We start from the raw sequence: 27,235 nt of genomic DNA on the forward strand, positions 1-27,235 counted from the left end.
TACAAGAATCGCATCTCCTATGTATTTGATGGCACGGTATTACTCGTATTACGAAAGTCAGCTATTGAGTCGATAGGAGTAGGTATGACTTCTCCATACAAACCTAGTAAAATTAATTAACTGTCAAATTAGGTACAGACTTATCTTGTTCTTACTCTATCTTGGAGGATATTATACTACTTTTTGGGATATAACATATAACCTTTGGTTATACTATAGGTACATATCTCATACCTACTTATTTTACTCATTGGTTATATATCCTCTAAGTAAACTACCTATTGATATTGGCCTTTAGGCTCTAAATCAGAAAAAAAGGTCTACTCTTGTCCTGACAGACTGACAGATGTATTTATTTGACATTCTTGAAAGAGTAACCACAGTTTACTCTTTTAATTAAAATTATTGTAATTTAGAAAAATATAAACACAAAAAAAAAAGACAAAATGAAGCCGAGCCGCATACAAGGTATTTATTTCTTTCATTCTACTCGAAACTTGTTTTTAGGTAAGTACCAGGGATGTTGCGAATATCCGCATCCGCATCCGCAACCGCGGAACTTCCGCATTATTTTCAACATCCGCATCTGCATCCGCATCCGCATAAAATCGATGCGGAGTTTAATGCGGATGCGGATGTGGAACAGGTCGGTACAGGAACGTCTTAGCATCGGCGTAAGTGCTAAACTGCTAGGTAATTTAGTCATTAATCAAAAAACCTATTAGAAGTTTGCGGTCAAGCGTGAGTGGGACTTAATGTACGGACTCTTGGAATGCGAGTCCGACTCGCACTTGGCCGGTTTTTTGAAATAAAAATTACTAAAATGTAATACTTGACGTTTTTTATGTACCTACCTATCTTGACATCCGCATCCGCATCCGCATCCGCGGATGTGAGCCTTTAAAAATCCGCATTCGCATCCGCATCCGCTTTTCTTTCATTCGGAATACGGGTGTTTTTGTCATCAAATGAGTGTTGCAGATACGAGGTTGAGTAAGTATAGCGGCGATAATTCACTTGTTGATCTCGTACGTAGGGGCTATCCATAAATTACGTCATTTCAAATATTGGGGCGGGGGGTCTGGACATCGGATAATGGTAGCATGACGTAGGAGGAAACGGGGTCATTCGAAGCATGATTTTTGGATGATTTTAGGGGGAGGGGGGGGTCAAAAATCGTCAAAAATAGATGACGTAATTTATGAACAGCCCCGTACTCCCTTTTAAAACAATGCAGTAAGTACAAATTATCAGTACCAATATTTGCTCTTTAGGTACATTAAAATTCACTTAAAAATAAATAATTTACTGTCGAAACTTAAATATAAATACAAACGAAATATGTACCTATGTAAAACATAACTACCTGCTGAAACCCGTCCCGGGCTGCCCCCGCCGCAAAGGTGCCCATCAGACTCGCTGCGTTGCCGCGTTTGATTGCGATGGCCAGCCTTTGCGTCAGGAAAAATAGATTATACATTTATATGTCAGTCTCATGACAGTCTTGACTATCGCTTTAACTATATGCTTATTTTAATGTTTTTATTATTTTTATTTCAGACACGACATTTACATATCAAATAGCTCGTAGCGGTCATATCGTGTAGCTTGCAGATGTAAAATGTCACTGAAGGTCAATGTGGCTAATTCCGTCATAGGGACTATTCCGTCCACGAGCGTATATTTCTTTGATTTTCAATCGTAGGAAAAAAACCATTTGCTTTTGATTGGTGAAACTAAAAGCAATCGTGAATTTATCAATTTTGTTCGTTGTTCGAGAAAAACGCTAATGGACGGAATAGGCCCTATGACGGAATTAGCCACATTGACCTTAAAAATTTACAGGAGAAGTTAAGCCTGCTGTATCGTTTGAAATAAGCCGACGAAGCTCCGAAGATATGACTCCACATCCACAACCATCGACCCTAGGATGCAAAGTGTCGTCCAAATTGTCTGCTCCCCAGTGCGGCCGGCGCACACAAGCTCTAGGTTGGTTAGGTACCCAAGTGTAAGACCTGAGTTGACGCTCAAGTTGGGCGTGCAGCGGGGCGGGGCGTGCGGCGTGTACGTTAAACAAATGCAAACGTATAGTAGCGGCCTTAGTGCACGCTGCTCAAATCACTTGTGAGCCTGACGCCCCGCTGCACGCCCCGCCGAACGCTCCGCTCCGAGCGTCCACTCAGGCCTTACACTAATAGAAATAGAGTTTGGTGAGCAGGCAACAACTATTCAAGTGCCGACAGCAAGATTCCAAACTAGCAAAATTCAAATCCGAAGCACGAGAAAATGTGGGAATGTTATCACATTTTTTATGGGAAACCAAATTTTCTTTCCACAATGGAAACCCACCATATTTCATATGAATCTGCAGAAATGTTTCGAATTGAAAACTTCGATACCGATATTTCCGTATTTTTTCTGTCAACTCATCTGTAGCATTCTGTAGGTAGGTAGGTATAGTACGTCTTCGCAAATGTGGTTCGCAACAACAGGTACAGTTACATGCAAATAGTGTTGGCCGAAACGTTAATGCAATTGAAAATGTTGGCCATTAACCATTATAAATTGAACTGTAAACTGTAATCGTCCGTTACGGTTTAAGGTTCAATGGTTAATGGCCAACATTTTCAATTGCATTAACGTTTCGGCCAACACTGCATGCAATAATATGCTACACAACGAAAGCCGCAAAAATATCTGACACGATCTTATTTGTAGAGCCAATAAGAGCCGACGAGCGTGTCCCATATTTTTACGGCCTTCGAAGAGTAACGGTAACGTATTATTATTATTAGTATTGTAGGTACTGCACCTATTATAAGGAGCTTACTCGTAGCTTACAATTAGTAACAATTAAGGATCCTGCCTCAAAATTTGATATTAATATGAATAATATATTTTTTTAGGGTGGATCTCTTTCCCTCAATTACGTCCTAATTTGATCTTATAATACCTGTACCTACTTATTGTTAAAGGGTTGAAGACCTGCGCTGATAAACTCTGCACACACAGGCCAGCCAGCCTCCCCGTATGTATCTATCTAGTATAGTCTAATCAAACATTTTGTCTCAAAATACTCAAAATTGATACATAATTTGTAACAATTACGTAGGTATCGCTCTTTTTTGCGACGGTGAATGATTGGCTACGTTACAAGTACTACAATAATTATTTCTGCAACAAGAGGTCCTGTTAAACAATAAATTAAAAAAAAGAGTTCAAAATTCGATTTTTGTTCGAGTACTATTAATTTTCGGCCCCTAACAAGCGAAATAATCTACTTCAGAATCTTTAGCTCGTTCGGGATTCTATTCTAGAGGTCAAATCAAAATAAGATGAAAACCCTAATAAATTTGTTAAAACTTACCTACTCTTCCTCACGAGTGCATTTTCAAATCATCTCATTATCATCACAGGGCCTAGATACTGCGAACATCGAAATTCATAATTCCGTGATATTACCTAACTTAACTCTATTTATTTATTTATTTTTTAAGATTAGTAAGTAGCTGAAGTCTACGAGCTCAGGCCGCGTAGCCAACATGCAAATCGTTTAGGCTTCGTAGCGATCGAAACGCTACCTTGTCACACTAATATGGAAGAGTGATAGACAGACACAAAGCGATTCGATAGGGAAGTGCAAGGCGCAAGCGATCGTCACCTTGGCTAGGCCGCCTGTAAGGAAACGAGTCAAAATTTTCATCTAATTAGTAATTACTTTGCCGCTCTTGTGGATTACAAATTTCTCATCAGTGTTGTAAGAATAAAGAGATAATTTACGAGCTGGTGTGCTAAACAATATTTTACATTAAAGTCCAATAAAATCGTAAATTGTGTTGTAGGGTTCTCCTAAGCATCGAACGAAATCGGAAGAGGGCAGAAAATCTGCTACTGCTAGTCTAACAAGTCATTCAAGAGTAAGTCAAACTATCTCTCACTGTTACTGTTATAGTATCCGCAGAATTAAGTGCCGTGCAACAATAGTGCAGGTACCGGTAACAACAATAGTGACGTTTATGACCCTGCTCGCCACTTAATTCTGCGGATACTATAGTCTCACTGTATGTTAAATTATACTGTTTAACACTCACTTGTACCGTCCTGTGTCGAATAGTAAATTGTAAATAATTAGGTAGGTAGTTTTAAATTACTTAGTGTTATTTTTCGATTATCGTAATAAGGGTGACAGAAATTAGTGTTAGGTACTTCATATTTTAATAGTTTGGCTCTATAGAATTATGCTTCCATGGTCTAGGTTAGAGCTTTTTTAGGTTAGGCTGCGGGAAATGTACCCACAAAAAGTACTCACACTTTTCAGTTTTCATATTACAGCGCGCGAGAAAAATGAGTTATTTATAAGTGTAAGGCCTGAGTGGACGCTCAAGTTGGGCGTGCAGAGCGGGGCGGGGCGTGCGGCGTGCGTGTTAAACAAATGCACGCGTATAGGAGCGACCTTAGTGCACGCTGGTCAAATTACTTGTGAGCGCGACGCCACGCTGCACGCCCCGCCGAACGCTCCGCTCCGAGCGCCCACTCAGGCCTTACACTAAATAATATTATGCACGCGGCTTGGGACTTATTTATTAACACTAAACGAGCAGTAGTGCTAGCGCTACCTAGCTCTGTTTAATATCAAGAGTGTGAGGATTTCATCTAAAATACCTACTACGTATCTATTTCCGTATTAATTTTTCTAATATAATCCTAACTAAATGATAGTTGACGATTAGCTAATTGATTATCCAACTAGATCGAGAACTTGGTACCAAAATTTCAGATCAGTTGGTCAGATTGGGGTATTTATTAACCGGGATGATCAAAACAAGGTTTAGGTATGGTCGACCAGGATAAATGCAACCGTTGCGATTATTATATTTATAATAGCTCTCGTCATCTACTGATAAATTCTGAAAACGTAACATATTTATATATTATATGTAAAGCGTGTTCTGACTTAGTATTCAAGAATGACCATTGGTTTAACATAGTCTCTCTTGAGCTAATTACCAGTATTTATTCTTGTACTGTTACAGAATTCTTCGGCGCAGTCATTGATTAGTGATTTTGAAAAATCAGAGTCTGTTACTGCCCCGGGAAAAGGTGAGGTTCATATTGAAAACCATTATCTGGAAACACGGCGACATGATAAACCAAGTTCAAGCAGAAAGCCTGGCGACGCAGGCGCCTTGAATGCAACCACAGTTTGCAATCACTTGACCTTATGATACTTAACTAAATTTTTTTTTGGTTTATTTAGAACGTAAACTAACAGTCGTAATCGGCATATTAGGTACCTAATATTGTACACAATTTACAGAGACTGGAGGTTCATTATTAGTACCTAAGTTATAAACAACGTTAACAAGATAAGATATGTAAATTTGTACGGAACCCTCGATGGGCGAGTCCGACTCGCATCTGGCCGTTTTTTACAAATTTGATTCGTGAGTAAAACTAGCCAAGTCGAGAAGTCAACTGAGAAGTCAGTTTTATGATGTTGATGAGCACTCATTTAGAACTCAGTTCTTTTGTCGGTTAACTCAGTTAGGTTAGGTGACTGAACTTGGCTCTCTTTTTCACCTCCAAGGGAATGCTTTAATTTATTTGTACACATACATAAGAAGTGCTATCCACTTACTTCAATTAAATAAACCTTATCAATAATAGTGGTCCTGGATACTTCCTGTGTGTTCAGTTATAGAGGCAAAATGAAGAAAAAGTCTATATTACATATTCTATTCAAAGAAGTTCCATAATTTCAATTAAATAAGTATACTTACAGGTATTTTGGTACCTACCAAGGGACTGGGACCAGCAAATTCTCTGCAATTATTGAGGTTTCCTATTTAACCATGTCCCAACTACCCCGATTTCACTCCATTAAGATATCTTGCAGGAGAATATAAAGACCTTCCACGAGGTGTTAAGATCAAACATTTGCGGCTCATGGCGAAAAAACGACAGGAGATCTTACAAGTACAGAAACTGGTGACTCACCATCAAGTATGTACTTTTTTAATTGTCCGGCAACAAAGACCCATTTAAATAGATACCTACCTACCTTATAGGCTGCCACACACAATAATTAATTATTATAACCTTAGAAATTAAAAATCATACAGCCGACACATTTTTTTGCTGCGTCTCCTGTAGTGTAGGTTTCGGCAGATACCTAAGTATACCTACTTACCTACCTACCTATCTAACTACCTACCTATACCTACTTCGGTTGCGGTAGGTTTGATTATCATTTCATATTTAGTGTAAAGTATTTAAATTTAAAATTGAAAATGAAGTATTTCAATTTATACGAGTATCACCACAGAATAAGTAATAGTACTAAGTACAGAAGACTCACTCTCTAACAAAACGCGTCTGTTACGATCATCACAGATATGGCCGCTAGGTGGCGACAACGCCACGCGCGGCTTATGGCTTTCCCCAAAATTGGGGCCGGAACGGATGTACTTTTAGCTACCTGTAGCAAAGCGACGAAATCGCGGAGTGAGCCACGCCTGGTATCACTGACAATCATTTAATTCTGTTTTACAGAACTCGTACATAAAGCTTTACAGTCAAATAAAAGATCTAGAGGCAAAGTCCGGCATCCACTCAGGCGACTGCCTCGGCAAAATGCGCGTTCTGACAATGGATGGGTGGTCGTCTCATGACCTGTTGATGTTGGTGCAGGATCCAACTGGTCATAAAAGGACAAACGCCAGCTCTACTGTACTAGGTATGCTGCCGTGCTTGATAGTTGTCCCACCCACACTGGCTGTTAATAAACGTTGTGTGACAAGGACAACATAACAAAACACTATCAAAAATTATCCCTGTCACTCGATGTTATATAACAGCCAGTGTGGAACCACCATTACCTACTATCACCGACAATTAGATGCAGAAAAGTTCGTCGAGCGAGAAAAGCTCATGGACACCTGCGCACCGGAACTGCAGTGAGTGATTTGTTTGTAAAATCAGACAAGTGCGAGTCGGATTCGCATACCAAGTACAAATTCCGTACAAATTTAACTTTTTATTTTTTTACGAATGTATAGTTTTCAGATGTTCCTTTGTATTTGTATAGTGGAAGATATTAATACTTGCCAAATTTCATAGTTCTCGGTCAACGGGAAGTACCCTAAAGGTACCCTACAAATTCCCTTGAGAGTGAATTCCCGTATAATATACGTTTTTTGCGGCATAAACGGCCGTATCTGTTTTTTACGTTAACTTAGGAGTATAATATTTGACAGTTTCAAGGGACTCTAGGATTTGATTATATGGTTTTAATTTAAACTCGATATCTCCACGCATTCTCGAGATAAAGGGCCTTGAAAGAAAGACAGACAACGGTCTGAAGGGTTCCATATTTTCCTTTTGAGGTACGGAACCCTTAACAATTGGTATTTTTATGTTATTTTATGACTTATTATCAACTAACACTATTTATTTTTGAATATGTTGGACCGATTTGGGAAATTCTTTATTTAGTTTTTAAAAAGATAGTTGGTGAAAGAATGCTGAAGAAATTGAGGGACGTCTACAAATACATATTTAGTGATTTGAATATTTTTAAAGACATCTCTTTCATTTCCTTTTGGACCACCATTTAGTGACATGGAACTGCTGATGAAGAGCAAATAATGATGGTATTCTAAAATACTTAGCGTAGTGACTTTTTAACCGACTTCCAAATCTAAAAGGAGGAGGTTATCAATTCGGTTGTATGTTTTTTTTTATGTTTGTTACTCCATATCTTCGTCATTACTGGGCCGATTTTGAATTTTTTTTATTTTATTGTATGTATATGCATACAAATTGGTCCCATTTTTATCAAAACCCAGTTCTGATGATGGGATCCATGAGGAATCGAAGGAACTCCTCAAATCTTAAAGGCATATAGGCAAAGGCATACATATGGTGATTTTTGTGTTTTTATCAACAAATCACGCATATACATTCAAAAAAGTGACATTTGATGAAGTGGAACTGCTGATGATGATCAGAACGGAACTCTTCAACGACGCATAGTACACGTTTGACGATTTGTCCTCTTCGTTATGTTTGTTAAGCAAGTTAAGTTTTTAATCCACATTTTTGTCAAGCTCGAGTTCTGATGATGGGATCCATGAGGAATCGAGGGAACTCCTCAAATCTTAAAGGCATGCGTATAGAGATTTTTGTATTTTCATCAAAAAATTAAGCATTTTCATTAAAAACTGTCGCATTTGATGCAGTGGAACTGCTGATGATGATCAGAACAGAACTCTTCAACGACGCATAGTTCACGTTAGGCGACTTGTCCTCTTCGTTATGTTTGTTTAGCAAGTTAAGTTTTTACGCCACATTTTTGTCAAGCTCGAGTTCTGATGATGGGATCCACGAGGAATCGAGGGAACTCCTCCAATCTTAAAGGCATGCGTATTGAGATTTTTGTATTTTCATCAGAAAATCGAGCATTTTCATTAAAAACTGTCGCATTTGATGGAGTGGAACTGCTGATGATGATCATAACGGAACTCTTCAACGACGCATAGTACACGTTTGACGATTTGTCCTCTTCGTTATGTTTGTTAAGCAAGTTAAGTTTTTAGGCACATTTATGTCAATCTCAAGACCTGAACATGGGATCCATGAGGAATCGAGGGAACTCCTCAAATCTTAAAGGCATACGTATAGAATTTTATATATTTTCATCAGAAAATCAAGCATTTACATTAAAAACTGCGGCATTTAATGAAGTTGAACTGCTGATGATGATCAGAACAGAACTCTTCAACGACGCATAGTACACGTTTTGTGATTTTGAATTTCGATTTTGACTTGGATTGGGACCCGTACTCGGACTCGGACCCGGACTCGGATCCGGACCCGGACCCGGACCTTGACCCGGAAAACCACTATGATACCTAAACTAAAAAAAAACCGGCCAAGTGCGAGTCGGACTCGCGCATGGAGGGTTCCGCACCATCAACAACAAACAAGCAAAAAAACGGTCACCCATCCAAGTACTGACCCCGCCCGACGTTGCTTAACTTCGGTCAAAAATCACGTTTGTTGTATGGGAGCCCCACTTCAATCTTTATTTTATTCTGTTTTTAGTATTTGTTGTTATAGCGGCAACAGAAATACATCATCTGTGAAAATTTCAACTGTCTAGCTATCACGGTTCGTGAGATACAGCCTGGTGACAGACGGACGGACGAACGGACGGACGGACGGACAGACGGACGGACGGACAGCGGAGTCTTAGTAATAGGGTCCCGTTTTTACCCTTTGGGTACGAAACCCTAAAAACCACTATGATTACCATAAAATGTATACATATTACCAAATAAAGTATAAGCTCCGTTAAGTCGGGTTAGGCTAGTAGTTAGAGAAGTAGGTTTTTTTCTATTAAAGATTATTCTTTATTGTAATGGTTGGCCAGACTCAAGAAAAAAAGACTCACTCCAACCCAAGAAGCATATATACTTGTAAACTTACTGATAAAGCTTTACACGTTAGCGTTGTAATAATAACTCGGACCCAGGTATAAATATGTGATAGTGATCTTAAGCTGCGGGTAAACTTTATGTTTTAAAGGACTTTCTTTGTACACAATGACAACACCGTTTACGGAGATGTACCCAAAGAGTAGTATAATATATAGGACAGATACTAGGTCGTTCTTAGGGTTGCCAGATCGAAAGGCGCTATTATCGGGAAACAATATGATTTTTTCGGGATTTTGGGACTTAAGTCGGGAAAAAAAAATTAGAGATGCCACGATTGCCACGATGCCATGATTCGGCAACTATTCGGTATTCGGCCTATTCGGTCACTTTTCCCAATATTCGGTATTCGGCCGAATGTTGCCTACTATTCGGCGGAATAAAATTAATAAAAAATAACCAAAAACTAGGTATATTTAATATTTAAAATGTATTCTTGGAAAGTAGTTAAATACGAAGGCACGTTTTTGAGCATTTATTGATTACAAAATATTTTATTTTTATCATGGGTCTGATTTGATTGACTAATATACATTCATTAATTCTGTTCAACATAAAAATATATCTTAGCAAACGTAGTGCTTTGATGGCGAACAGTTTGCATAATAAATTGTGACTCAAAATGTTCGCATGTCATGCCGAATATTCGGTATTCGGCCGAGGGAGGTGCCGAATATTCGGTATTCGGCCAAATTCACTATTCGGGGCATCTCTAAAAAAAATACATTCAAATTAAAGTAATTGTATTAAAAACAACGATATTTTACATTATTGGCACTACGTCAGCTCGCTCGCTCGACGACAGTTCGGAACTTTAAATTATTGTTTTATAACGTGAAGCTGTTTTTCGGGACAGTTTACACTTTGTCGGGAATCGGGAACACCTGCTAAAAATCGGGAGAATCCCGCCAAATCCCGACCATCTGGCAACCCTAGTCGTTCTACCGTTTCGTGCCGATTTGCCACTTTTTTGGAGATTTTTTTTATTTTGAAGTTACAGTGTAGATTTTGATATTGTGTATGTGTATACGTATTGTGTATATTATTTTAAGAAAGGCACCTATATACTAGTTATACTTTTGGAAAACAAATAAGGAATGTAATGAAGGCACAGATGGAAATGAAAAACCAAGGGAAGGTAATGAAACACGAATAGAAGGAAATGAAATTAGATTAAAATAAATTAACTTTATTGGTCAAAATCAAAGTGATAATATTTTAAACGATGGAACCATAAATATCTTGGCTTTTAAAAAGTATATCTACCCTGTTGACCTGTTTAATATAATAATCTACTTTTTAACAATAGTTTTTACGATGTTTCATTATTCCTCTTCGGACTCATTATTTGTCAGAACTGGAAACATATAATAATGAAATTTGTAATGTAAAAAAACTGCTTACATAAATGAAATTAAAAAAGCTTAAATTATCTAGAAATTGTTATAAAAAACAATCGTTATTTATGATAAAATACATTATTCGGGAAAGAACTGAGGCATAATTTTAAACTATCCAGTATCGATGTAGGTAATGTGACTTAGCCGTCTTTGTAAAGTGTAAAGGGCAGATGCTGTTTTTTTTAAATAATGAAGTGGGCCAGAATATTACATTTCGGAAACGACCATGATAAGCCGTTTCAAAGGGAACGGCGGCCCGAGGTAAAGCTGCAGGACAGCAGAGCTCGGAGACGAACAAATAGTGGTGTATTAAAAAGCAAACTAGCGGACCGCAAACACGATGTTGAGTTCTAAAGCCGTTGGAGGTCGAAGAGCGTACTCTACGAAACACCAAAACTCTGTGTAGATAGAAGCCAAAGGCCGAGTATGCCCCAATAATCAAAATACTTATTATAAATAACAAACTCCGTAGGGTTGTATGGACTTGTAGACTCAACAAGTCGCACTGTTTTCGAGGAAAAATGCAAAGGTCAAGCCGCAGGGAGGTCCGAGATCACATTGGTTAAATTTCAAGCTATCTTGTCTCGCAGTTAGGCCTTCTATGGAAGCGCAACATGATCAGACGGACTGGGCCTTCAGCGTTTATGCGGACCTCGGCCTTTTGCCTCACTTAGCCAAGTTCTGCTCTCTTGCAGATTGATATTTGGCCTTGTACGGAAATGTGCCCTTATTTGAAACTCCCCCGGGCCTTGCTTTTTAATACATTCGGCTATTGCTTCTTGTTTGAGGTCAGCTCCATTGAAGCTTAGTCTTTGACCTCGCACGATTGCGCCCGCTGCCAATAGTTAAAAGAAATTTTTAACATCTTTTGCGGAGCCCGGCTTTCAGCATCGTTTGCAATTGGGCATTGGAACAATAATTTAAGGTCTACTTTCCTGTGAAAGCTCGGCTGGCACCACAATCGGACGCTCCGAGCTGCCTGCTCTTTCTTTGCGGAACTCGCAGAAAGGGGTGGGAATGGGACGCTCCTCTCCAGTTCTAGATGGTGTTGGACCATTGTTTCATGAACTTTCTAGATTTTCCTAAAGCTTGGCCTTTGGACGGTTACAAAGTTACAAGAAATTTGCCTGATACGGCCAACCCGTTTTTTTAACTTAGTACAGGAAGAGGCTCCCGGGAGAAGATCTTTGTGAGACCCTCCTCGTAAATATCTGCCGTCGGAGAGCTCGCTCGCGTCGGGAGGGGTTACTATCAAAAGTTTTCAGTATTTTAATTAGCATAAATTTTACATTAACAGGCGTTAGACAAGTTTCAATAGGGTCATCTGTCCAAAATGTTCCGCATTTATAAAATGTTGGAAATATGATGTATCTATCCGATATATTTATAATATTTGCCACGAAAAAAAATGAATTACACGCCTATCTGCTTATTTATATGCAATATCCACAACCAACAGGATTCCTATGACATAGTGTCGGGGATAGGTAAGAACCTATACCCTGAAACTGTCAAACGGTCTAACGAAGTCGAAAAAATTGGAAATACATACGTTTCAAAACATGAGAGTTATGATTTGAGAGCGTATGTGTGCGTATAACTCTTGGGCTGTGGGCTAAAAACATAAAAAGGTACCACATCTGTCATACAAAATTATTGTTCATTTCCTTCCAAAATGGTTCATTTCCTTCACCCGAAAATATTGGAAGGAATGGAGAGGGATGAATTGGAGTCGAATGAACTTTCGACGGTTTTTTCAAATTTCTTTATCGTCTTTAAGGCTAGAATGTCATCAAGTAAAAGTAATCCCACCAAAAACATTTTCATGTAAAATGTTGCCAAGACGAAACCATAAGGCTCGCACTGACAAAAAGTTATCAGATCTCTTGTAGAGCCCAGCTTCTAACTCTACGAGTACAAGCCCTAACTTCACAAACTCTACACCTTAGTCAAAATATGTAGCTTGACCGTTTCGCTACTGTCACATGGACGTAAGGTGAAAAATGTATTCACTATTCATTATTTTTTATAATAAAATAGTTCTTGGAGTAACGAAACGGCCAAGCCACATATTTTGACTAAGGTGTAGAGTTTGTGAAGTTAGGGCTTGTACTCGTAGAGTTAGAAGCTTGGCTCTACAAGAGATCTGATAACTTTTTGTCAGTGCGAGCCTTATGGTTTCGTCTTGGCAACATTTTACATGAAAATGTTTTTGGTGGGATTTCACTTCTTTTTGTAAGTTGCTTCCATCCCCTAATTTAAAGGGTTACGCGTGTGATTTAAGGACCTACTATTAAAAATCCTGAAATACGTATCTCGGGGCATCTTTTATACAATCTGCTTTTTGCCGATTCCCCATACAACCTTCAACCCTCTTTTTCCCCTAACGCCCTTTTCCACCCCCTTTTCACCCTTACGGGGTGATTTTGGGGTTGAAAACTATTCTATGCCATTCCCCATTACAAAAACTATCTACATACCAAATTTCAACTAAATCGGTTCAGCGGTTATTGATTTCCCATACAAAATTCCACCCCCCCTTTCCCCCCCTTAGGAAAAAAAAATTTCAAGTTTTTGAATTTTTTTGTTGTTTGTATACTAATATTATCTTACATACCAAATTTCAGCTTCCTAGGACTTCAGGAAGTACCCTAGAGGTTTTGATGATCAACAGTGAGTGAGTGAGTCAGTGACGAAATCGGGGTTTTTTAGTTATGAATAAAATCTTAAGTATAAGAGCTATGCAATTGAAATTTTTTATGTTTAATAAGTCCACTATTGACATCATATCCCGAGAATTTTGTTTATCTGGTATAATCCAAACCCAAGTTATGAGGGTTCAAAAAAACGACGAAGCGCTTCGAGAAAAGGTAGTAGTGCCCTTGCGCTTCGCTTTGCTCGTCTTGGCGGGGGCACTACCGTGCCCCCAGATGAAGATATACCAAAATGCTAACAGATTATTAACAAGGTGATTTTTTTGCAATAGATAGCACCAAATTACTTAATGGATAATAATGAGTACTTAACCGTGACAAAGTGCCTTTCCGGTGAGGAGAACCAAAATTACTCGTAAATCAAGAGCGCGAAACCTCCTTCGTTGACGTATTGCGGTAGACTAAGGTAGTAAAAACACGTAGCAATCACAGTAATCTATATATATAAATGCAAGTGTCCTGACTGACTGACTGACTGACTGATTCATCAACGCAGAGCCGAAACTACAAAAGCTAGAAAGTTGAAATTTGCACACTAGGTTGAATTTATAAAGTGTACAAGAGATAAGAAGCGATTTTGAAAAATTCAACCCCTAAGGGGGTTAAAAAGGGGATGAAAGGTTGTATGGGGTGCAAGTTTTATTTTAAGCTAAGAATTTGAAACTTTGTAAAAATGTATTATATTAAAAAACAAGAAAACTAATTTCTGCGTTTTCGAAAATTCATCCCCCAAGGTGGTGAAAAAGGGGTTGAAAGTTTGTATGGAGATCAAATATTTTTGTGAGTGTTGGACTTGAAACTTTGTACATGGGGATATTATTACAAGATGGGAAAAGTAATTTCAGCGTTTTTGAAAATTCATCCCCTAACAGGGTTAAAAAGGGGTTGAAAGTTTGAATCCATTACAAATGCTTTGAAACTACTTAGAAAGGCATAATAGCCGATGACAAAAAAAAGTAATTGCGACGTTTTAGGTAATTCAACCCCTAAGGGGGTAAAAAAGGGGATGAAACTTTGTCCTGGGGTGCAAATTTTATTTAAAGCTAGGACCTTGATACTTCGTAAAAAGGTATTAAATTAAAAAACAAGAAAACTAATTTCAGCGTTTTTAAAAATTCATCCCCCAAGGTGGTAAAAAAGGGGTTGAAAATTTGTACGGAGATCAAATATTTTTGAGAGTGCGGGACTTGAATCTTTGTATTTGGGGATATTATTAAAATACAGGAAAAGTAATTTCAGCGTTTTGTAAAATTCATCCCCTAACAGGGTTAAAAAGGGGTTGAAAGTTTGAATCCATTACAAATGCTTTGAAACTTCTTAGAAAGGCATAATAGCCGATGACAAAAAAAAGTAATTGCGACGTTTTAGGTAATTCAACCCCTAAGGGGGTAAAAAAGGGGATGAAACTTTGTCCTGGGGTGCAAATTTTATTTAAAGCTAGGACCTTGATACTTCGTAAAAAGGTATTAAATTAAAAAACAAGAAAACTAATTTCAGCGTTTTTAAAAATTCATCCCCCAAGGTGGTAAAAAAGGGGTTGAAAATTTGTACTCAGATCAAATATTTTTGAGAGTGCGGGACTTGAATCTTTGTATTTGGGGATATTATTAAAATACAGGAAAAGTAATTTCAGCGTTTTGTAAAATTCATCCCCTAACAGGGTTAAACAGGGGTTGAAAGTTTGAATCCATTACAAATCCTTTGAAACTTCTTAGAAAGGCATAATAGGCGATTACAAAAAAAAGTAATTGCAACGTTTTTGGAAATTCAACCCCTAAGGGGGTTAAAAAGGGGATGAAAGTTCGTCTTAGGGTGCAAATTTTATTTTAAGCTAGGAACTTGAAACTTTGCAAAAAGGTATTAAATTAAGATACAAGAAAACTAATTTCAGCGTTTTTAAAAATTCATCCCCCAAGGTGGTAAAACATGGGATTGAAAATTTGTACGGATATCAAATATTTTTGAGAGTGCGGGACTTGAATCTTTGTATTTGGGGATATTATTAGAAGACAGGAAAAGTTATTTCAGCGTTTTGTAAAATTCATCCCCTAACAGGGTTAAAAAGGGGTTGAAAATTTGTATGGAGCTCAAATTTTATTTTAAGCGAGGAACTTGAAACTTCGTAAAAATATATGTTATGAAAATACAAGAAAACTAATTTCAGCGTTTTTGAATATTCATCCCCTAAAGTGGTCAAAAAAGGGTTGAAAGTTTGTATGGATATCAAACATTTTTTCGAACGCGGGACTTGAATCTTTGTATTTCGGGATATTATTAAAATACAGGAAAAGTAATTTCAGCGTTTTGTAAAATTCATCCCCTAACAGGGTTAAACAGGGGTTGAAAGTTTGAATCCATTACAAATGCTTTGAAACTTTTTAGAAAGGCATAATAGCCGATTACAAAAAAAGTAATTGCAACGTTTTTGGAAATTCAACCCCTAAGGGGGTTAAAAAGGGGATGAAAGTTCGTCTTAGGGTGCAAATTTTATTTAAAGCTAGGAACTTGAAAGTTCGTAAATAGGTAGTTAGGTAGTAGGTTTTATTAAAAAGAGGACATGAAAATCTTCTAAGGGGGTTTAGAGGGATTACATCAAGGACAATTTTATTCAGTTAGGGGCTTGAAACTTCGTAGGTTGTGAAAGAAAAGTCTCATGCGTTGTATAATATTAATAATTAAGAAATGATTAACCGTCCTATCGCAATCTCTTGCTGCATAATGTTCTAAGCTAATGTAGAATATATAACCATCAATATACAAATCCACGCGTACGAAGTCGCGGGCAACAGCTAGTTCGTGAATAAAGGCGCGTTTAGATTTGGCATGAGTGGCAATTTTTTAGACTGGAAATGAAGTCTTTCGCGTGACAAAATTAAAAAGTGCGTTCTCTCTATGATAATTTAAGTTTAAAAATACGTACCATGTACCAATACAATACTAATTATGTGCTTATTTATAAACAATAATGACAAGTAGGGTTTATCTGCAAATAATAGTATTTTTTTAATTTCGAACCCAATGGTACGCTATTTTAGGTGCGAGGGAAATGAAGTTTTCGCATGTTTTTAATTTTTATTTAATAGATCATTAGGGTTAGCTAAATTCCAAAACTGGCGCATTTTTCGTACCACATAAACATACCTTTTAAAAATAACCACTTGTAAAAAATTATAATTTTAACGCTTGATGCGGGCTCGGACACCAAATCGGCACGAAACGGTAGAACGACCCACTTATACCTATTTGTCTTTGAACTTACCTACTTTATACTGAGATAATAACTTCTGATTTTTGTCAGGTTCGGCAGCAGTCGAAGGATTAAGGTTCGAATTGTTTACAATCCCAAAAGAGGTTGCCGATTTGGGTAACGACATATTGACGCGACGCTTAAAACTTTTGGAATATTATCGTAATCGCGTAAGTGCTCTTGGATTAAATACTAAATGTACAATGTTCAGTAGGTACTTAAATCATTGATCTCCAGCTTACTCTGTGGCTGAGATTAAGTAACAATAAGTTTTTACCAAAAATTTCATTTTTGTACAAGCTTTTATCGCTGACTGTACTTTTCTTACGACAGACAACTAATACTCATCGAGACAATTCTAAAAACCCCTAACACAATTAGGTCGCGTTGTTTCATCACAGAGTTCCTATGGCCACCTCCTGTCTCCATCATCAGATCAGTTCGACAGTACCATATTATTGTATTGTCATCAGAACTACATACAGCTGCCAATTTTCATGACGCTACGATCCTTGGAAGATGGTTAAATTAGCTACCTTAGATTCCATTACATAGTTAGTTAACAGGTCGACCTAATAAAAGCTTGTTAAAAATACTACCCTTTGATATGCTACAAAGCCTAACGAACAAATATTTTGATTTGGTTTAAATAAAATAAAACTCAAACGACTGTTAGCTGGAACAGACTCTACCGCCAATATTTACTTGAGTAAAATTGCCTCGGTAAAATCTTTTTAGATGTCAGACAAGAAAATTAGTAATGAATTTGAAGCAGAGACTGAAGTGATTCACAAAATGATAAACGAGACTTCGAAGCGTTTGGAGGACAAAGTAAAGCGCATCATGAACATCGCTAAGTATGCCTTTAAAAAGTTTATTTTATTAAATTTTTTACGTATTTGTATGTTAAGGTATTTACTTTACCGGTCTCCTATGTACAGTTAGCAGCAGAAGTTGCTAAGCGGGCCAGGTGTTCAAAGTGATTTGACGCGATTTTATTGTTAAGGCAATAAGAGCGCGTCAAGGTAATTTTGAACACCTCGCTCGCTTAGCAACTTCTGCTGCTGTGACTGTATAAAGCAAGGACTTACATTTAATTAATAGACTTAGACCAAGAAAAGTCTGCAGCGATTTTGATAGCCCACGCAGTGCAAGTGTTATTTACACGTCATAAATTCATAGAAGTTTGACGTTTAAAATGACACTTGCACTGCGTGGGCTATCAAAATCGCTGCAGACTTTTCTCGGTCTGACTCTATTTATATTTCATTTACTGATTTGATTCCTTTTCTGAATCAAAGTACTTATAATTTAAGACAGGAGCAGGGCTCGGAACCGGTTTTTTTGTAAAACCCAAAATAGCCCAATATTTTTAATTATTTTATGCTTTTGACGTAGGTTAAATCATGTATTTAAATAACAACTTCGTATTATTAGATTGTCCGATTAAAAATGAAATATGTAATAAACCAAAGAACGAAAAAGAACATAATAGTACCGGTATTTTTTGTATGAAGAAAAAACCGGTTCCGAGCCTTCAGGAGATACCATGCCAATCTAAATATGTACCTTGTTATTTCACAGAGCAGCTTGGGAAGATCGTGGTAATTTGGTAAAAAAAATAGAGCAATTGAACAAAAAGTTGTCTAGTTACAAAGGATACGAACCTATGGTGAAAAATGATATAGGAGATAGAGTCCCCACCGTCCCCAGTGTAAAATTCGACACAAGTAGCACGGTATGACATTCTTACGGCAGGTACCTACAACTGAAGGGAAGTCTATTTAATTTTAAACTAAACTTCCGTGCGACACAGAGCTGTTAAATATATTAAAACGGGTCACTCACGTTTTTTAAGTGGAAGATTGCTCGACGTGCTTCAACAGGAGCCAGAGCCACTCTCCCTGGTCACCCTCTCTGGCCTGCGTCGGTCCGCCGACACGCACGTCGCCTCTGTTGAAGCTCCTCGTTATGGAGCGAAACATGTCGAGCAATTTACTTAAAAAACATGGAAACCTTTTTCCCTTTTCGGTGGCCTTGGACAAGCCTGATTTGGTGACTATAAAATGTTTATCAAAGAACAACTGCTGCAAAAGTCAGAAATATCAGTAAATGTCGGAAGACTTCTTCAGGTAACTCAACGGCTAATTAATTATCAATACACAAGTTCTCAACTCTTCACATACAAGTTACTTCCATACCTTTTAACGGTTCCTGTTTATAAACTACCTACCTGGCTCACGCAGGTTACATTATGTATATAAATAAATATACATTACAAGTAAATTACGTCATAATGGCAACTTTTGTCCGTGATGTAACGGGTAGGTATGGCAGTTACCTTTAATAGTTAGCATTAATCCGTAGAAAATGTCGTTGAACTTAAAGCTAAGCAATTACATTTCATGCTAATTGTCTGTTTATTAATTTTATTTGAAGATTTTTAAAACAGTCACGTAACCGAGGCCTTCAGTGGAATACCACTAACGGCCTGGCTACAACATTGCGCGACTGGCTTGGGCTAAGGCGACAACCATAGGTTGGAGCGAGACACAGCGGTCGGACCTTTCGTTCCCACCTATGGTTGTCGCCTTAGCCGAAGCCAGTCGCACAATGTCGTGGCCAGGCCGTACGACAGATCGGTTACCGATTGTAGTCCCTATTAGCCTAGTGGCTGACATGTGTTTGCAGGACTTGCAGGATCTAAAAGAGAAACTGAACAAGGAGCGCGCCGCCCGCGAGTCCCTGAAGCACATGGTGGCCACGGCGGAGGGTTTACTGCGCACGGCGCGCGCGCGCATCACGGCGCTGGAGCGCGAGCTCAAGACCACGCAGAAGCAGATGCAGGCCACCGCGCGCAAGAACAAGGAATACGAGTTACTCGTAAACACTCTTTAGTAACCTTTGACATTAACCGTCCCAGACAAAATTAAAACAGCGCCTTTTTGTGAGTCCAGTGAAATGTACTGAAATCATAAATAACCGTACGGCGGCAGTTTTGGCGGCAACGTAAAAATAATAGGTATTAATTTACTACAACACTGACGATTCTCGCGGCGTTGTATATAGGGGGTTGTCATTCTTCTTTATTCACCTTAACTTATACCTCGTTTTTTTAGCAACTATTACGTTTAAAAGCTTGTAAAAATTGTAACTATTACTTATGAAACCAAAAGAATGTCAATATATATCCTTGCTATAATATATTTGCTGTAACTTATTTTTCAATCATGTGATTGTTTACCATTTTTAACCGACTTCCAAATCTAAAAGGAGGAGGTTATCAATTCGGTTGTGTTTTTTTTTCTAATGCAAAAAACGAGGTACCTAAAGTCTATTTTTTTATTCGGTAGACTGAAATGACAGTTAATAGTATGAAATGACATTTCATGTTCATACAATTAACTGTCATTTCAGTCTACGGAATAAAAAAATAGACTTTATAGACTCTAATGTTGATGTAATTTAAGTAATTTTAATAGTAACGATATCTTCTGCAGCACATCGCCATCACATTTATTGGTGCTAATGAATGCACGATTTTAGAGATACACATTCCTTACTTTTTTCAGCAACGTTCTCGTCAAACAAGCTTTGGCGTGCGTTCTAAGAAATTGGAGAAGGAGTCTAAAACTGGAGAAGTCACTATCGAGCAGTTGACCCTGCAGCGGAATGCACTAGAATTAAGGTTGGTACCCACCACGCCAACACAAGGAGGCATGTTCTGATCGTAATATGTAACTGGTTACTTATCAATTTAATCTGGATTTGTTATGGTATGATATTTTATAGGATATATCAAAAACAAACCCAGATTCATAAACCGTCCGTTAATGCAATTAGAATAACCCTCCGGATCGGGTGATTTCTAGGCTTCTACCTATCTATAATAAAATTAACTCCTACACAATTATCACGATATCGTGTCAAATTATTGTATAAGTAGGTACTATAACACGTGTAGGTCTAATATGTGTGTATTTAAATGTATTTATCATAATAATACCTACTATCAATAAGCTCTCAGAAAAGTATTATTCTAACAAAGCTGCTCGACGTTTTACATAATTTTCCATGACTACTAATGAAATTCATAAATACCTGTAGGTGTTAGGAAACACAACTTTAATTGATGGAACCAAATTTTATCTGCATTCCCAATGACAGTATCACCTTGTCTTTACGATTTAGGTTGATTCGATGATGGCCTTTTGTATGATTTTCTTTGAAACTACGTTGATCTTTAGTCGGAAACTGTATGTTATCAGGGTCACAGAGCTACAAGAGCAAATCAAATCGATAACCGAGGAGTACGAGGCTCGCGAGTCGAACTTCCGGAACAACTTTGACCGGCTACAGGAGAAGCTGGATGAGCAGGTGCCTGAATCTTTACTAATACCTATAGGTCCTACATGGTAGCTTAACTGGTCAATGAATACATGGAAAATCATTATTAGTAGTTTAATTTTAACCATGTGGCTCAGCGTATGGTCTTACGGTCGAACAATCGCTGTTCAGCCTCGCAAAATATTTAACTACCTAGCGAAAAACACATCGCTCGGCTTGTTCGGATCGGCTCAACCGACACCTTGTTAGATATCGTGTAGTATATACCCTTTACATGTATAGACTATTAACATAAACAGGCAACACCTAAGTTTGTACTCTATGCTACCACTCTACAATTCTATCCGGTTTGTCTGTCGTTTCCTCTCCTTTGAATATGTAACACTCTGCATAAGTAAATCCTATTTTCATATTTTACTATAATAATGTGACTGTTTTAAATCGTATTTGATCATCCACTGACATGGACGAAATGTAGTTTAATTTATGAGAAATTACAACTGCAATTTTGTTGAGCACAAGAAGCATTTTATTTCCGACGACATACTTATATCACAATCCTTCGCCGCATTCCTACGCCGAGCCCTGCGCCTACGTCTGCTCAACACACCTGAAGGTTGAAATTAAAACCGAAAACTTACTTCCCTATACTGAACATTATGTATGCAGAATTGACTATAAGGGGGCCCCGAGCATTGCACTGCTAGGGGCCCCGAGGGCCCTGCCATTGGGAGGCGGGGTACAATTAGGTTCCCTAGTTAGTCATAGGGGTAACCGGACTGAAAAGGTTAGGAACCACTGCTATAGTGGGACCTCGATACCTCGAATCTCGATATGGCGAAATCCTCGTTAGCTAAAATAAAATGACATAACTCGTAATATTTAACCATATTAACACTTATGTAAGTATCCATCGTCGATTCCCTTCCCGACTATCCAGTACAATTTTTCCCTCAGGCCGTCAGTCAGTCCGTACCTTACCTTACCTTGTACCTTATGTCTTATATGTATGGTTTTTCAAGAAATTGTTGATTTTATGACGGGAGGATTTTAGAGATATAAACTATTCTATACCCTTCCCCATAACTATCTCCATACCAAATTTCATCTAAATCAAAGTGTAATTTTGAGAGGATTAGGAATATTTGGAGTCCAAAATTATGAACCTAAATATAGCACTAAATATCTCACGCTATGTTAAGCAAAAATCTTAAGAAGGAAGGTATTTACATATTATGTATTTCCAATTCACAAAGTTCATAACTAATTATATAAACAGGAAAAAGATAAGATAAGAGCAGAGGCTCGTGTGATGGATCTAGAACAACGGATAAAAGATGTACACGACGAATATAGACAGCTCTTGGAACAATCCGATAAACTTGTGAAAATGAGCAGCGAGAAGTGCCTCGATTACTTGCCGCGCAAAGGTAACACGACCTAGAATATTGTACATCTACCTACTTAGTTAAGTGCCTGTGAGTGCCTATTTAAATTAAGGTTATCTTAAAATATCTGGACCTACATAGCACTAAAGTACCTGTAGATTAGTGAATTTTTCTTCGATGTTTCATGGATACCTATAGTGCATTCGGGCAAATGAAATTTCTACAAATTATACGTTACTGTGGCAAAAGAACACTCCCTAGGCAGCTACGAGTATTTTACTTTGACCAACCTGACTTAAAAGTTTTTGTAGAACATGAACCTTCACTAACCGAAGCGGAGTTATGGAAGGATCTAGAAGCTGCTAAAAAGAGATTAGAGCAAGTCACAGCTGAGCTGAGACAGAGCCGTGAAGACAAAGAAAGCTTATTAAACTCCTTGGCCAAAATAGCGGTAATCATAAACCTGACTATTATTTACCTCATCATAAAATGCTCTGTGTGTTGCATTTTAGCTCCTCAATCACCTCTTACAAGAAATACGACCTGGTCTAGTACCAGGACCTGTATGTAGCGTGTACATTACTAGTCGTATGATAAGAAAATCTTTGCTGGTTTTATGAACGGTCGAGAGGTTTCGTACAGACTAATAGGTCTGCTGCCCAAGGCCCTTACGCACATACATAAATAGATACTATTATCTATTACATACTTACACTTATGATTTTACATTACCATTCGTTAAATCCTCTACTCATCTAATATTTTATTTTGTACCATTCCAGCAAGAAAGCTCCGAGAATAACATGGCTAACGAACTATTACTGAGGGAGCAAAAAAATTTTAGACTCCAACAGGTTATTCAAGAACTAAAGCAAAGGATTAAATCAATGTTAGTACTCCGGCAACGATTTTTAACTTAAATACTTAGGTATCGGATTTTGGAGAATGGGCTACTCGTAATTTATTTTGTTTTTGCATTATAGGAATGAAAAATTAGCACAAAAAGACCGTCAGATTATTTCACTGAATATGGAAGCTTCTCGAACAGATTACGAGTGTTGTAGTAAGAATACCCACGATAACAACGATCTTCATTTAGAGGTACGTATGTACTCAATTCAATTACACATTCTAATTAGCTGGGTATACCTACCTCATACATATTCGAGCGCTAAAGAGGCAGATAGCTGAGTTTCGATTTTCGCGTTTCCCGGTAGACCCTTTGGGAACAAATCGCCTTGATGTATCAATGTCATATTTTATTGTCTGTGAAAACTTGCAAAAACAGTTTAAGGCACAGTATGTATAAGTTACTCTATCGTTTACGATGGGTCCTAGTACTGAACTCTGGCGGCAGAACATTGCAGTATCTATTTAAGTAAATGAATCGTTATTATGGAGTCAGGAGTTAAGTATATCTGAATAGAAATTACATAAGTTTACAAAAAAAATCAACCGAGTTCATAATAGATATGTTGCCATAAAAACTCGTTTTTGTGAAAACGCGTCTTCCATATCGCTTCAGTGAAATGAATAAGCATTTTATATATTATAGTTTTCCGTAACTAGTCTTGACTGAAGAATCCTACATAGTTAAAACTAATTTCTACCATGGCACTTTGTGAAAAGTAGTTTTAACTAGTAAAAACACGTTTTCACCTAGGCGATATGGGAAACTACTAAAACGAGTTTTTACGGTAACAGATACACAACGAGCCAGAGCCACTTTCAGAGCATGAGAAATGAAGAATCTCATAAATGTATAATTTGAAGGTTATAGAGTTATCTGCGCAAGTTGCGAAGCTGACGCGCGAACGCGAGTCGCTGGTGAGTGCTGCAATGTCGCGCGCGCTGATGCTGGAGCGGCACGAACGCTGCGCGGAGCTGTTCGCGCACGTCACGCGCGCGCGCCGGGACATAGTCGCGCAGCTCGAGAGCCAACGGGAACGGCCGCACAGTGAAACCGATGTAAGCCTTGTCACTTTACAGGAACGGCCTGTTACAGTGACCTTCACAGATTGTTTTCCCTAACAAAACATGTTTTAGTAAAAATATGTTATTGTACAATGTCACTGGGTTTGCCTGCCGATATCATTATGGGGTGTCTTACCCTGAAAACAGACTCTTTGACATCGATGTTGAAATTTAAGTCACCGATGTAACCAAGAAGAAAAGATTTCGTAATTATAAACGACTAGCGACCCGCCCCGGCTTCGCACGGGTTAACAAATTATACATAAACCTTCCTCTTGAATTACTCTATTTAAAAAAACCGCATCTAAATCCGTTGCGTAGTTTTAAAGATCTAAGCATACATACATACATACAGACAGACAGCGGGAAGCGACTTTGTTTTATACTATGCATTATAAACGATTTTATCATAAAAATGCCAGAAAAGATTGTCAAAGATCTTCGACAATCTTTGCAACAACTTTTGCAATTTGTCCAACCTGTAAATTTTGTACTATACATATAGCTCAGTTACAAGATTAGGCTTGAGAAATCTAGACGTTGACCTAAGTGATCCATAGGTCACTTAACTGTTTTATGTTATTAAAAGTATTTACTAATTTAAGACTGTGTGTAGGCTAAACTGCCGAGCTCCCTGTCGCCGGTGTGCCTGAAAGCCGCAGAGACGTGGTCGGAGCTGCGGTCGGACCGCGAGCGCATGCTGCAGCTGCAGGAGTTGGTGGCCTCGCAGAACCAGCAGCTGAACCGCGAGCGCCGCGTGCGCAACCACCTCGAGCAGCGCCGCGCCATCCTTGAGCGCCTTTTCCTCAACCGCTCCAATTCCAGACAGTACATCGCGGCGGAGAACGTGGCTTCGTATCTCGGAACTTCGTCTTATTTGACAAAAGATGCTTTTCATATTGGTGAATCGTGAATCATGTAACTGACCTTTGCGCGCATTATAAATGTTTTAGAAATAAATGTATTTACTTGACTGACAGTTAGAATAAACTTACAAGAGTATAGGTAATATTTCTATAGTTTTATTTTTTCAGATACAGCTTTTTTGACACTCTTTCACTCTTTGTTATGTTAACTCATGTGATTACTGATTAGGTGGGTAGTACTAAAAAAATATAAATAAGTATCATACTTTTTAAAAATTAATGGAGTCAGTAATTTTCTTGCATGAGGTGACATAAAGTCAAAATCGGACCGCGCACTCCTGCGGCAACTGCTGTCGTTTTCAGATTTTTGATATCACTTAATTAATCAGCCGGCCTAGCCAAGGTTACAATCGCTATCGCTTCGACAACGAAACGCTTTGCGTCTTTCTATCACTCTTTCATATTAGTGCGACAGTGACAGTTGCGTTTCGATCGCTACGGAGCGTAAGCGATTGGCATGTTGGCTACGCGGCCTGGCTGAAGGGAATATGCCTCAAAGTATTTAGTTTTCCATAGTCAGGTTTTAATCTCAAATCGACAAAACATTGTCCTCCTAAGGCCCAAGGTCCTACCTATAGTATTTACTTCTTCAGTCCGATGAAATTTAAACCATATTCAATTGGCACAGAATTGTATTTCTTTTGTTTCGTTAAATTTTTAAACAAATAAAAATCAACTCTATTAATTTCAGTGCCAAATTTTGGGTTTTTCATTTGTATGGAGGATAAATCAATCCCTTTAAATATGGTTTTCATTCGCAATACGCTTCTAAAACCAACAATCAAGGCTCGGAACCGGTTTTTTCTTCATACAAAAAATACCGGTATTATTTCGTTCTTTTTCGTTCTTTGGTTTATTATTTCATTTTTAATGGGACAATCTAATAATACGAAGGTGTTACCTAAATATATGATTCAGTCCTACGTAAAGAGCATAAAATAATCATAAATAATGGGCTATTTTGGATTTTACAAAAAACCCGGTTCCGAGCCCTGCCAACAATGTCATTGAATCTGGCACCCGATATGAATTCAGTTGACCAGTAACTTCAGTGATTCATGGTAAAATCGGAATACCTACTAAAGTACTTAGAATACCTACTTACCTAGTTAGGTCAGATGTCAAAGCATTATGCAGTCAAACTAACCTTTTAACAGTTTTAACCGCCAGCAATTTTTGATCGAGCGTGCTCGTGTCGCCACCGACAGTAATTGTACCACGCAGAGTAAGGTTGGCATAGTTACGGGAGTTATAAATGTGCCGTAAAAACCAAATCAGATCTGTGTCTTATTTATCAGACTGTGGCGAAATGACCTAGATATATAATGTCTTATATATCAGACTCTGGCGGTTAAAGGGTTAAACATTCTTGCATGTATTTATGAGCAGAATATGGAAGGAATTTTCTCAGACTAAATCATAAATATGGTAAGCGAAACTATGTGGTATGTGGTAGACATTCATGCGTAGAGTCCGTCTAAGGCTCTAAGCTAAATTTGTATCAGTTCAAATAGAACAAAGTGTGGGAGTGTCATCAGGGCCGGACCTAGGGTAGAGCGAGTGGAGCGGCCGCTCTAGGCGCCGGATGGCAAGGGGGCGCCAAAATGGCAAATGAGAAAAAAAAAGTTTTCGCTCTACCCTGATCAAGGGCTCGGGCCGGCACTGAGTGTCATTATAAACGTCAAATTTTCATAGAAATATGACATTAACACAGACACAGTTGTTCGCGGCCTGGTAAAGGG

General features: G+C 38.2%; 1 protein-coding gene across 1 annotated transcript; it reads left to right on the forward strand.

Annotated features, from left to right (window-relative positions):
- The first annotated feature begins 446 nt into the window (after positions 1 to 446).
- On the forward strand, positions 447 to 25,480 carry LOC134662661 (uncharacterized). Its single transcript, XM_063518934.1, has 19 exons — positions 447 to 468; positions 1,846 to 1,989; positions 2,976 to 3,028; positions 3,843 to 3,917; positions 5,034 to 5,100; positions 5,897 to 6,003; positions 6,553 to 6,736; positions 16,910 to 17,028; positions 17,597 to 17,715; positions 18,443 to 18,596; positions 19,550 to 19,741; positions 20,431 to 20,546; positions 21,127 to 21,235; positions 22,485 to 22,635; positions 22,905 to 23,044; positions 23,376 to 23,482; positions 23,577 to 23,694; positions 24,361 to 24,561; positions 25,184 to 25,480. The coding sequence occupies exons 1-19, from the start codon at positions 447 to 449 to the stop codon at positions 25,478 to 25,480; spliced, it is 2,475 nt and encodes an 824-aa protein (XP_063375004.1).
- Positions 25,481 to 27,235: the final 1,755 nt, after the last annotated feature.

This window comes from Cydia amplana, chromosome 3 (genome assembly GCF_948474715.1).
Source record: "Cydia amplana chromosome 3, ilCydAmpl1.1, whole genome shotgun sequence".
Taxonomy (NCBI): Eukaryota; Metazoa; Arthropoda; class Insecta; order Lepidoptera; family Tortricidae; genus Cydia; species Cydia amplana.

Bases quoted from the DNA above. Each gene is read 5' to 3' on its own strand.
- LOC134662661 (XM_063518934.1), top strand. From the start codon at position 447: ATGAAGCCGAGCCGCATACAAG. The intron at 17,716-18,442 runs GTATGCCTTTAA...GTTATTTCACAG, and splicing joins CGCATCATGAACATCGCTAA to AGCAGCTTGGGAAGATCGTG. The intron at 22,636-22,904 runs GTAACACGACCT...AAGTTTTTGTAG, and splicing joins CGATTACTTGCCGCGCAAAG to AACATGAACCTTCACTAACC.